The 13,507-nt window shown below is 44.9% G+C and overlaps 1 protein-coding gene across 10 annotated transcripts in view; it reads right to left on the bottom strand.

Annotated features, from left to right (window-relative positions):
- Positions 1–5,529: 5,529 nt before the first annotated feature.
- The window catches only part of LOC8023735 (electroneutral sodium bicarbonate exchanger 1), a 228,045-nt gene continuing 220,067 nt past the window's right edge, over positions 5,530–13,507 (bottom strand). For 9 of the 10 annotated variants that reach the window (XM_042288895.1, XM_042288896.1, XM_042288894.1 and 6 more), the window contains one exon: positions 5,530–10,799. In XM_042288895.1, the coding sequence (XP_042144829.1) occupies positions 10,601–10,799 (199 nt within the window). In that variant the 3' untranslated portion in view covers positions 5,530–10,600. The remainder of the gene's footprint in view (positions 10,800–13,507) is intronic. The other variant, XM_040499328.2, reaches the window with a different exon arrangement.

Genomic DNA, 13,507 nt, shown 5'->3' with positions numbered 1-13,507 from the left:
GGATCCAATTTATTTTATTTTTATTGGTTAAAGTCTGCGGTGCAAAAGCGGGAGCAGGCTGAGGCACATTATTTTTATTTCATCTTCTCTGGCCTCGCCTTATCTTTGTCCCATTAGGTGGCTATACCTATGTGGTGTGGGCAGAGAAGCAACATTTATTTCACAATTCTTTAAGTCTTCTCTTATACTTTGTCCCATTAGGTATAGCTCCGACGAGTTCGCTGGCCTTAATTGTGAAGGCTATAATCCTTCGAGTCTGGCAGTGGACGTGCCGGGGGTAAGGCGTAGTGCCTTAGGCGCATCCAATGAGGATATTGATTTTGTCGGTTCTTGCCACGGTTCATTTAAGGCAGGGGATGGAGTAAACTATTCTGCTCATGACGAAGGCTTGGAGCAGGCAGACCCTGTCCTGCTCGGTCCAGCCTGCGTGTTTGTTGGCGACTCTTGAGCAGACCTATAGTTTGGTTTAACGTTATGTTCCTTTCTATGGCCTGGATTGTATCTGCAGCCCTAGGACTTTAAGGAGAGGGACTTCCGGGATGTCTTTCCATCAATGTGGAGTTTGATGTTGAAGGGGCATTTCTTTTTCTGGTTCGGGGGAATGACACGTGGCACAGACTTGGCCGGGGAGCCCGTTCTCCTCGCCTCCTCCACCACCACCTCTATGCCTCTTTTCAGCGTTTCTTCGATGTGGCTGTCACTTCCCTGGTTAATCCAGAGGGTCATGTCGTCTGCTTAGAGCCTGTGGTGGAGGTGTGGGATCTGTGCTAGTTTCTTGGGGATGTTTATGATTACCATCTATATTGAAGAGTAAAGGCGAGAGAATGGCTTTTTTCCGAGCGCCTCGACTGCCTAGTGAGAACGTGTCCGAGACAATGCTGTCTAGATGTATGGCGGCTGTCCGGTTTGATAAGTTCCTAATATGTAAGTGTAGGTTTTCTCGCCTGGATTGACTGATCCCAGACCCAACATTATTGCCCCATGTGCGACATTGCCAAAGGCTTTAGTCGTGCAGGTCGAGGGTCATCATCACCGCCCTGTCTAGGCCGCTGGGGGGTTTGATGATTTTTTCCTAGAGTTGTAGGAGTATGCAGGGGAGGGTACACGCTGCAGAACCCAGGGTTCAAACCCCACCCTTGCCCGTTTCCATCTGGATAAGCATCATACCGGCCTGTGGTCGTGTCTCACTACTGTGTGGTGCATATTTTAAACGGACACTGACAACACCAAAACATTTTTTTCATTTTTTTGCCAGCTAATTTACAATGGTGTGAGAAGACTACCCAATCAACATTTTGCTACAAATGCTGTAGCAAAATGCAACATACATTTTAATAAAGTAAAAAAATATAACTGCTCGATACCAAAACCAGGGAGGAGGAAGAAATATAGAGGAGTTGCTAAAAGTCACGTGACTGTGCTTTTTTTTTTTTTCAATTAACATATTTGGAGTTTTCTGAAAGCCACAAAAAATGGGTATCATATATTTATTATATTTTTAATACTAAATGTGTGCCTTCAATGAACCACAACTTTGATTATATTTAGTGGTTGTGCCTACACCACAAAAAACGGCATGTGACGTAAAGAAACGAGTGAGCGCGACTCAAATCAGTCAGTTTTTGATCAGCAGTTTTCAGGTGGAAAGAAAATAAATTTTGAGCCGCAAATTTTGTTCTAGGTAGTTGGGCTCTCATATGACATGTACAAATAGAAACCTTGGCGAGCATAAATACCCAGCCAGTGACCCTTTAAAGACCCCAAGCTAGCAGCAGTGCTGCACTGGCTACATTTCCCGTCTGCAGCAGAGACAGCAAACGCCCATTTGAGCCGACTTAGCATTTCCCCCATATACACATAACACAATCACTTTAGGGGAGGGCAAGACCAGACCAAAAGTCTTCCCCTTTCACAGACATTGTGCGAGCTTGTTTGTTCAGCAATTGCAGAACAGAGGTAGTGGCAGCATGTTAGCCCAAGCTTCATGTAAAAAGTATTTACACAAACCTGTAACTGTTACTAATTATAAAAAGTCTTTCAGCATGCTGACCGAGTCAAAAAGCAGTCTACTTTAGGGGTGTCGCGAACTTTTGTCGAACCGGATTTATAGGTCGAACTTTCGGGGTTCGACGAACCTTCGAAACTTTTCACTAAATTCGACCGGTTCGACTTTGCGGACAGTGTGGCCAGACTTGATACACGCATGTCTAGACATTTCGACAAAAACCCCGAGACTGGGACAAAAAGGGACGGACAAACACAAAGTCTCACAAAGTTTAACCACCACCAGCTCGTTTGCGCCCTTACCTTTTGTTCGCATGTCTAGGTTTGGAGAATTTATTTTTATGCAAAGGGTTATTTTATTTTATGAACAGTTGCAATTAAAAGAAACCAATTCTAATCTCTGAAGATGTTAATAATTTAATTTTTTTGTACTGTATTAACTGAAATAACCAATCTGCGGTGCCCTTAATTCATCCCTTAGCCATTACCATCCAATCCGAAGCCAACTGGCCAGCCTGTCGCGCATGCGCACACGAGTTGAACCTCAATAGAAGGTTCGTCGAAATTTCTACGAAAACTTCGAAAAAGTCGAACCTGGTCGAACTCGAACCTCGGCCGGTTCGCGACACCCCTAGTCTACTTGCAGTTTAGTTTCCTTTTTAATTGGTGCCACCATTCGAGCCCCACATTAAGTTGCAAAGCGGTTCACTAGCAGAAAGAATAAACAATATTTGCCCTCCAACCTTACCTCCGATATATTGACAAAGCCTGGCAGATCGCCACAAGACACGGCCGCCGACAGTGAAAGGGTAGAGCGGCAGACAAGAGGCACGTAACGGGCGCCCCGCTGTGGCGAGACGCCGAAGCACACTTCCCTCGAGCGATGGAATGTCCGCTCGTACTCTTCCCGTTCCTCGGGCTACCGCTTCTTTTCTCGTCGGGTTTGAAAACCAAGTTTTGGGTCCTCGCCGCTGGAAAAACTGTGCGCCGACTACGGGCTCCTTGAAAAATGCTCTGTGCTACCAGACCCTCGTGCTCCAAATCTGCGACCGAGCACTCTATGGCTTTGTTGTCGAACTGCCAGGCTTTGAGAGTATAGAGGAGGCTATGCTCCAACTTATAGATTGTAGCGACTTGGCTTACCTCAATGAAAGGCATGAATCGTGCAATAATACTGAGGCACGTCGCAGTACGACTCCCATTAATTCCCTAGAAGCTATAAATTCTTAATCAGTTCCGATACATTCACCGGGAGTTGGCAGCTTTTCTTGAATGTTGGCTTCACCAACTCTACCATCCATTCCACTATTATTTATTGGGCTTGAGACAGTCTCTTTATTTTTTGCACGCTTCTTTCCACAAAATTAATAGAACCGAGAATATGTCAAGAAAAGAATGTGGTTATCAGCTGCATTCATTTACTTGAAGGCCACAGTGAAGATAAAGCCGTTTGGAGCATGCAAAGCAACTTGAGTATTGCAAGATAAATCTTTGCATGCATACATGTCAGAAAATGGGAGCAATTAAAACCAGCTAGTACTTCGAGGCTAATGCTGTTGTTTCTTCACATTAATATGACACAATGCGTTGGAGATATTTAACGTAAAAGTTTGCTCGCCAGCCCGTGTTCAGGAGACCCAAGGTACTAAGTACTCGGCGTCAACTATTTCGTGCCCCATCGTCAATGACAGCATAGCACCTACAGGCATGGAGAATAGAAGGGTAGGAGAGGGCATGACGTCGGCCGCGTAGCCTCCACAAGCCATGCTCCCTTGACGCCTCGCCTCTTTCTCATTTTCCTCCTTACCCTCCTCACTTACCATGCCAACGTGACCACATCACGTGACCGTAGCTAGACTTCGTCTTGCTGTGGGGTACTAGAATACACCACAGTCTAGACTTCGACCCGATAAAACCTACCCGACGGAGCGCGCGCAAGCATGCAAGGAGTCCTTCTGCAATCAACCATCCATCTCACACGTGACATGTCACGCGCACCAATCGCCAGAGAGATCTGCGGTCACGCTGGGCACAAAATCATTTAAACTTTTTATGACTAGGCTTCACCAATATTGCAACGTGCCCCCTCCTAGTACTTCTAACCTCCTTGCCTACAGGCCTCCTTCACCTACAGGGCTGCAGTCCCGCACTGCTGTGATAGGATGAGGCTTTATATTGCATCTTATTTGCATGCACTCGCACAACTACATTTGACAGAGCACTGTGGAAGCTACGCTACCCTTGACAAAGTAGCAAAAAAATAGTTTACACCGAGCGTAGTAAGTTACTACAAGACGAAGACAATAGGAATCGTGCAGACCTAATTCAAGCCCCGACCAAAGCACCCCTAGCGGCAAATGGGTCCGTTACAGCGAGGAGCTTCTGCCAGTCGCTGCGTTGGTTGTGCATTGTAGCGGGTTAGCACTGAAATTTCTGAGATGGCTATTTCGCACCAAGAAAGCCACAACAATTGCTGCGTGGTCGGCTGCAACAGTAAGTACAAGGGCGCGCACAAAACAAAGTTCTACGGCTTCCCTTTGAAGCCGTACAAGGCGGAGTGCCGCGCGACTTGGGTGCAACTTGTGCGTTGATGCAGGTAATGGGTGGCGTTTTTTTACTTTCACCGGAATCGAGAAGCGGTCGCCCACCCAAGTGTGCACACTTGGATGTTTCCATCAGCCTACAGGAATATAGTAGTGGGAATTGCGGAATGGTGCGAAAACAATTGCCCAGTTATTGTCAAGCAGACTCTGAAAGACACACATACGTAACACCCATACGTAATTACACATACGTAAACATACGTAATTAGCGCAGTCCACTCAACGCCAACTAAGAAAGCTCTGTCCAAGTTTTTTTTGCGGGCGCGCTCAATTTCGTTTGCGGAGTACGGCACGCCATGACATCCACTTGTCAATCCAAAAGGATGTCTTTCACGTTGTACACACGGCCAGATCCATAGAGTTTTCCTCTCACCATATTGGCACCACAGAAAAAGCTTTCTGGATTCATAACTGCCTTAAACCCCGTCGTAATTACCACGGAAACACTGTCCCTTGCTATGTTTGTCGCCATTGCTACCCCCCAATGATTCTGCACTGGTTACCAAAGAAGCTTTCTGGATTCGTAATCTCCTTAAACCCCAACAGGGACACTGTTTGCTGTGCTGTCTGTCGCCATTACTTCCCAATAATTTTGTGCCGGCGGCACCGGCTACCAAAGAAACTTCCCGGATTCGTAACTGCCTTAAATCCTGCATAATCACGCGGGGACACTGTCTGCTGTGCTGTTCATCGCCATTGCTCCTTGATGATTCTGCGCAGCCTACCGCTAGGTGGCAGCGAACAATAGGTGACCGCTGCAACGCGGACGGCTCACTCACTTCCTACGTCATCTGAGGCGACAATGAACCTCGGCAAATGTGAAACCCTAGTATTTAATCTCGATACTGTCTATCAACAGGGTACACCTTTAGTGACGGCCTTTCACAACACCACAAAAAAAAAAACCAGCGACAGCACCGCGTCATAAAAGCAGCACTTTTATTTGAATTTCTCTTGCCAGTGTTCGGTACAGAAGACCAAGACGCAAAGAAAAACATACACAGTTCGTCAAAATGTACAGAATGGATACAGGAAAGTCTTCCCTTCAGTCGTTGTTTTAACCATACCCCCTTACGTACAATGTATTTTTTATTGCATGTGGTACATTTCAAACCTTCTTTTTTTTTTACCTGAAAAATAATTTTAAAAATGACAAGGTCTTGATGACGTCCAGATTTGCTTTTTTTTCAGGTTCAGTCACCGAGTTTTTGCGGGGTGGGGAGGGGGGCAAGAGCCCAAAAGTCGCGTCTCGGCAGCAAGCTCGAAATATGTAATAACAACAACAACAATAAACATAGCTGGCTGAGATTTGACTTCGTCGTTTTCTACAGCAACGGTGACATTCTGGAATCACTAGTCTTCAAAGCGCCATATGCGCGTCTGCAGACTCGAACCCAACTCCACGGAAAGTTTGTCAAGACGACTAACCTATATTTATCTCCAATAAAGATTTTCTTTTTCTCTACAAGAAAACAAAAAATGTTTAAGAAAATGATGCTTAGAGTGCTGTTTCTGAACAGATGAATGTTCTACCACATCTTTTTTCTTGCTCTCTCTTCATCATCTTAGTATAGTATATCACACATAGAGATTTAACTTCGCTTTTTTTTTTTCTTCTCCAAGCTCGGACTAAGGCGTGCCCTCCGACACGCTAGCGGAAGAATGTCCGTGTTCTTTAACTACACTGCCTAACTGTAATTTGACTTCCCTTTGCTTTTAAAATACCTACGAGTGAACAACAACAACAGTGCGCATCTATGTAAAAGATCAGTCTCCTACGAACAGCTACTGGGTTTGTCGCGGCGCACCAACTCGTCGCGATAAGTCGCACAATGCCTCAATCCTCCACAGCACTGCTTGGCAACGTTTTTGGCGCCTGTCCTTTGATCCTTTTGATTGTTAATTTTTTTTACTGCACAGTGGACAGTAGGAACGAGGTTACGTCCCACTTGGGCTAGCCATTCTTATTTCGGCTAGAAACAGCGAATTTCAGCCATAGTGTGACATCATTCAGACCAGAACATAAGAAAGTTTGCTCTCAGCCGTGCTCGGAAAAACCGGCCGAAGTAAAACTTGCGGTGAAACGTCGGTCTAGCTGAGACACACTTCAAGTGGGGGAGGCGTACAGAAAGACTGTTCACGATACTGATTGGCACCGTGATCTATACGGGAATTGTAAGGACACTGCAGACATGACACTGGGGGTACGGTGGAGTAATGGCAGCCCGGTTGAGACCTATCACTGTCAACTCATAACTCCAGATCATCCACAACTGTTTTTGTTTTAAGGTCGGAGGAAGTGCTAAAAACATGTCCTAAACCTTGACGATCAGAGAGCCAAAAGTTTAAAAGAGCTGCACTCGCAGTTGCTTCAAAAGCTTCGGCAAGAACAGTGTCGAAGACAGTTTTAACTAATGACCACTATACTCTCGGGACAAAGCATTTTCATCAGGTTAGACGACGACGTAGGTCATAATCGAATACAGATTACCTTGACTGTTCAGACAGGCCATACCCCGAAGTAAAAAAACAAAAGAAGAAATAAACTATGCGCTTCGTTCTTGTGACTTCGCTATTGTTGTACTCTTCTATAAGGCAAGTATACAGACACACATGCACGCACACACACACACACACTCACAAAGATGAACACCTACACAAAATATTTTGTACACCCCAATACTCTTTTGTAGCATGCTTCCCTCCTGACACAGTACCGTTGGCAAACGACACATCTTTACCTTGCTGTGGCGCGGCCTGCTAACACTGAATAAGCCCACTTCACTACAGTCTTTGATTCTACTGATCCCAAAGTATCTACGACCAAGAACGGCTAAACCAGGAGGTGGGAAGGGAGAAGGTATATATAAAAAAATAAATAAAGCTTCCCAAAAAAAGGCCTTTAAATGCAGATCTTGACTACAAGTTGCGACAACCAAACGACCAAGCCACAAACTTCCACGGCAAAAGCGGCGATGAAAACAAAGTGGGTCGAACTGTATGACTGAATGCTGCCCGTCTGATAACGAAAGTTAAACTCGAGCTAAGACTCTTCCAACACCGTGACTACACACCAAGGTGGGACCGAAAATGAAAAGTCTCTATCAGCATTGAGAAAACAGTAAGGCTGCCACCTTGGTTGCAAAACTAAACTGTCTGAACCTCTCGTTAAACACTGTTCATTGGCTAATTAACTGCCAATTCGAGTGAGCCTTGGATACGAGAACAATGTGACTGTCGAGGACGCGTCACATTGGCGCCGTCAAGCTTTCAACGCAAGTCCACGCATAAGAAGTTTCACCATGGCAAAAGTGTAAAGAATAGTCCCTCGTATGATAGTGTGCTTTCATAATCATGCTTGAGTGAGTAAATAAAGTAATCAAAAGATTCTTGAAGGAAAGGTTTGCAAACTTTTCTACCGCATCTTTGCTGCGGCCAAAGTCGGGATATAAGAAACGGGAAATCTCGTCTAGTACCTTTCAATATCTTACGAAGCTCTCGAATAAACAATTGTTCTCATCCTCCAAAAGAATACATTAAAGAGACCTTAACATACCATCGGTGTCCGCATGCCCAGTTGTAAATGCCCCGCAAACCGAAAACTTCAAACGCAACATTCGTAAAGACGCACATGAGCAAACCAGTCCCAACGTTCCACGTCACCGCCGCCGCTCAACCGGACAATCTAAATATGGCACAAGCACATCATCCCAGAAGATGGGTTTCAGCACACAACAGAGGGACTCTGCCACCAAGCTACTGCAACTAAAAGCCCCAGGCCAGTAGCTACGTTTACAAAGCTAGTAACATCTGCTAGAACAGGATGTCACCAGGACAAGATCCTTTCAACACTTTGGACTATGTTACCTACCTAACTGCACACTATCCTCGTTTAACTGACTCTCAAGAGCCTAGAGCGGCGCAGAGTTGCGTGAAGTCGCATGATGTCGCGATGAAACAAACGTTGGTGCGGTAATCTGTGATGCGACCGCAGGATGCAGCACTTCGGAGCTCTGCAGTACTGAGACTGGCCACTGCAGCGAAAACACTCGCTGTCTTGTCTGTGCAACAGCTTTCTTCTTTTGCTTGCAACAGGAACAGGTGACGGAGTGACCGAACGTAGAGAAGAGAAGTGTTGTGCGCGATTCACTACTGCTCCGCAACTTCCTGCTGCTTTGTCGAAGATCGCCTCCAACGTACCACAAGCGTCAGACGAGTTTAGACTGCTTCTATTCTCAGGCTTGGCGGGTAGACCCAAACCCATTTTTCGAGAGACTCTCCGAAAGTGGACTATGCAGTCTGGAGTTAGGAAACACAATGCTTGCACCGTCGCCGTAGCCAAGCCACACCAATCCAACCAACTTCAGATGAGACAATAATGCACATGACAAAACAGATTACCAATTTAACAATGAGCACAGCAGTTGAACACTTCGTGCCAAACAGTGGCTCAGTGATTTATAGGGATGCAGCATCTTATGTACTTTGTCCCTTAAACTTTGCTCCAATATACAGGTAGTTTTGTGTCGTAAGTTATACACAGCTTAAGCTAAGTCGCATCAAATATAAGCTTTCAATCACACTCTTTCTGTTTATCAATTTGCCACTGGTTTCTAATGACCCAACTTCAAAATATTTGCAAGCTGAGAAAGATACAGAGTTTGTAAAAAGACCGGGAAAGTAACAGGAGAAGAAATCTTCATACAAATAGGTTAACCTGAGAAGATCGTCCTGTTTGGACACAACTCACAAACACACTGTCTTCAGAGATGCAATGAAAAAAAAAAAAAGAACAGTTGTAAGGAATTTAACTTCGTGTCAAGTGCAGATGACAACACAAAGCACCAGACCTAAAGAAACACAGAGCAAGACATGAATGAAAGAAGCGCTTAAAGGTTCCTTTGAGAAAAGCTAAAATGACCCCTGCCCCACTGCAGTGACAACAAAGCGTCAAACATTTATGAAGAGACAAGTCGTAAAACCTCTTTAATCCCCCCCGGAGCCCGCTTAGTAAAATGCCTGCCCCGAAGCAATGAGAAAAACACCGACACTAAAATCAGCGGGCTAGCGTGCACAATTAGAATATTTAAAACTATATCGTCAGAAATGAGAAAGCAGCGGCTAAAACTCCCGTTCCGAACCGCAATTGACAATCTTACGGCCGTCCTTTACGAAAAAAAATGTAGCCGCAATATCACCAAAGCCTTGCAAAAGACATGTTCCTCGAAAAGAACCAAAAAAGAAAACGAAAGCTCTGTCGGCTGAAACGTCTCCATGTACACAACTCGAGCACGCCGAAAACGAAGGTACCTTTTTCAATGCCGACTTCTTCCATAATACGGCCTTTGAAAAAGGAAGAAAGAAACACAAAAACAGTGCACACGGACAAAAGAAGTGAGAACGCGTGACTAAAACACAATGTGTCGTCGAGTGCACTGTTCTGCGTGGTTGTCTTACTATCCGGCATCCGCAGGAACCATCTTCGACTCGCAATGGTTGTCGTCGATGCAGAACATAAAGAAAAAATAATTCCGTGTCTTGAGAGTAGCAATCTGACTATGGCAGCTCCCGTGAACTCGGAAGACGCGGATAACACGGGGGCATCCGACGATACCAGCGAAACGGACACACGACATTCGACGGAAGAATTCTCACTAAGGCTTTCTCACGCACTATTCGACGGGAACTCGTTTCGTGATCCTACGAAGCGGAGACGACGACTGGCATTCGTTTCACGCGTACCGACGAACAGTTCGAGGCGACGCTCAAGACAACCGCAATCCAGAAACACTTTTTTTTTTTTCGAAGAAAGTCCGCGGATTTTGGCGGTCCGCCCAATGCAAGAGACGGATGGCAGGGGGGGAAGTGGGAGGGGTCGCATCTTCTTCCAGACGAGAACCCTTTCGGACATCCGGTGGTGGTCCGACTGCTGATCAATGACACAGTTTGGAGTCGTTGAAGAAAAAAAAAAGGTCCTAAGGGCTCATCTGGCGTCAAACGGACGTCTCGCTGCCGTTGGGGAAGGGCTTCTTGGTCTCTTGCGGAGACGCGTGCTTCGACGGAACCGGCGTCGGCGCGTCGATGCGGATTGTGATTCCGCAATCCTCCTCGTCGTCTTCTTCGGCCATGGTCGAGAGGCGCTTGCGCTCCTCCTCGTTCAGCGCGTCCTTCTTACTTCCGCGCTTCTTTTTTCTGCAGTGGGGTGGGTCGGAAAAAGAGAGGGGAAGGGGCAAAAAAGGGGCAAGGAGGAAAGAGAGCAGAAACGAGAGAGTGTCTGAGAGTGTGATGAGAGTTCTGGGGGAGGCGCGTGCGGCGTTACTATGCAGAGAGAAAGTCTTCTGCTTCTTACGCAGGAGTTGCGGTGACGACCTCTGATTGGCTTTGATTGAAAGGATAGTGGGCGGACCTTAATGCTAGATGTTTTGAAATTTATGCACTATTTTTTTCAATCGGCCAATAAGAGCTCGGCATTCTGACATCATTGCAACCCCTATGCAAGAAGCAGATGAACTTGCGTTCCACATTAATGGCAGCTTGGGTATCTTTTCTTTTTTTTTTTATGTGCACAGTAGTGGCGAAGCTTGACACGTGCGGCCGTCGAGCAAAGTTAGCGGGTGTGACTTTGTTTGAAGGAGGAATCGGGTTAAGACACAGTGTGCTCGGAGAGTGGAGTGTGCATGTGAATGCTTGAATGAGTGCTTTTTTTTCTCGCCCAGAGACCCTTGGTTTTTTTTAGTAGCCATTTTCCTGTGTTGTAGAAATTGATGCTACACCTGGTGAACGTGCAATTAATGTGGTCCTTAAAATCTGTCAGCTACACACACAAGCACACACAGCACAGTTAGTGGTTCTTAATGGCATTGAAACAACAACATCCGGCGCGGCTAAGCCCACTGGAGCATCCTTAAATATGCATCACCCAAAACCACAATAAATCCTAAACAATTGTATCTATAATGAACAGTTCTCCTGCAGTGTAGGTTGTTTGTTAGATTTGCTTAGCCCAATCGTAAATATGCTTGGGCGACTCACAATCTGCGAACATGCCACGCTTGTTCTATAAACATGAGTGAAAAAAGTGTACCTATGCTTGGAGCACAGTTTGTAACAAGAATTGAGTTACAGGCAGCAGAAACAAGACCAGGCAATGTTAAGATTATGGTAAAGGTTGCGATTCTAATATTGTCGATACAGGGGCATCCACCACGCTCAAATGAGAAAAGATATGTCATTTTTCACTAACATATTCAAAGCTCGTGGCATGAAGTAAAGCATCGTTAATGAGAAAATTGCAACTCTAGAACTAAGTTAAATGTTCCCTGCACTCACTTGCTTGACCCATGCAACCCCAAAGTTGAGAATCGCATTTGGCAAGCAAAAAGCAATCGCGAGATTTAGTTGTATTAGCTCTCGTGAGAAGCAGTAACCACTGAAAGTTGTCTGTTCAGTGATACGAGTTGGAACGCCCCAAAAGCAATTGGCATTTGGTGGGCATCAGCAAATATTCTGAACTTTCAAATACTAATTCGAATATCCATGTTTTAATTTGAAATCTGAATCAAATGCACTGAGTAGAATAGAATACTATTCAGGCTTAATGGCAAGTCAAATCTCGTTAATTCAAACTCGAGGGGACCAGAAATTTGTTTGAATAAAGCAGAGTTTGAATTAACGGGAGTTTCCTCTCATAGAGACGCATAGATTGGGACCTGTATGTTAGTTTGAATTATCCACAAGTCTGAATTAAGAAAGTTGGAATTAATGAGAGTCGACTGTAGAAGGGTATGCACTCGGGCTAGTTGGTGATTCCTAGTTCCGAGGGTAAAAGCGCTAAAAAACAACAGACAAGTGAAAGAAACGAACAACACACGGCACTGTGTTATTCGTTTCTTTCACTTGTCCGTTGTTTTTTAGCGCTTTTACCCCGAGAACAATAGTAGGATAGGTTTTAAATAATTATAAATATATTCAGATAGTTTAGCCTTTGTCAAAAGGGCACTGAAGTGGATTTGGAGTTTGTCTCTTTGGCAATAGCTAAGTTGATGCACCCCAACATCCTAAAAATTAAAAATGTCTGACATGCATGGCTTGTTTCGCTATTAAAAGGCACCAAACAATGTGTTTCACCGCTTTTCTGATATTCTATTAAAAAACATGTTGTGATGTTTGGTTGCATCTTTAAAGGGCCACTGAAAAGAATGTTTTTAAACAGTCTGGTTGAGACACGCGTGTCAAGAAATTAATTTTGTGGGAAAAAAAAGTTTTTTTACAGCAATACTGACGGCACGAGATTTATTTCAAATTCTGCACGCAAAGTCCATAACGTCACGGAATGCATGGTCACACACTCTTTCCACCTCAAGGAGATGGTCTTACACTCTCTTCATCTCAACGTGATGGCCAAGCCAATCCACCTTTCCTCCACACGCCCGAAACGCCCAGAGAGAAAACAAGTGGAAAGGAGGTGACTACTGACTACATAGCACCTCGTGCCGTCAATATTACTCTAAAAATTTTTTTTTTTGCGAAAAATTTATTTTTTGACACGCGTGTCCCAAACAGACTGTATAAAAAAACATTTCATTTTTTTTCTTTTCAGTGGCTCTTTAAGAGAAAATGATGAGGCATCATTATAATTTTGGTTTTTCTAGGATCTGAGGGCCCATAGATTGTGATACGGATGTTCAATTAATTTATATTCAGTTCAAACCCATCATCCTCGCAGCAAAGGAACAAATGCACAGACCTGATCACAGACACTTAACGTTTAGCCAAACAATCCTTGCTAACATGTTTCGAGGGACAAACTCTCGTCGGCAGTCGTTTCGTCGTCACTCGATCGACCGAAAGCTCCTTGAAAATTTTGTGGAGAATTGCTGTTTACTGCAGTATAACCTTTA

This window comes from Ixodes scapularis, unplaced genomic scaffold (genome assembly GCF_016920785.2).
Source record: "Ixodes scapularis isolate PalLabHiFi unplaced genomic scaffold, ASM1692078v2 PGA_scaffold11__112_contigs__length_91849675, whole genome shotgun sequence".
Taxonomy (NCBI): domain Eukaryota; kingdom Metazoa; phylum Arthropoda; class Arachnida; order Ixodida; family Ixodidae; genus Ixodes; species Ixodes scapularis.
The sequence above is the reverse complement of the archived record's forward strand: the minus strand, read 5'-3'. Positions and strand labels throughout refer to the sequence as shown.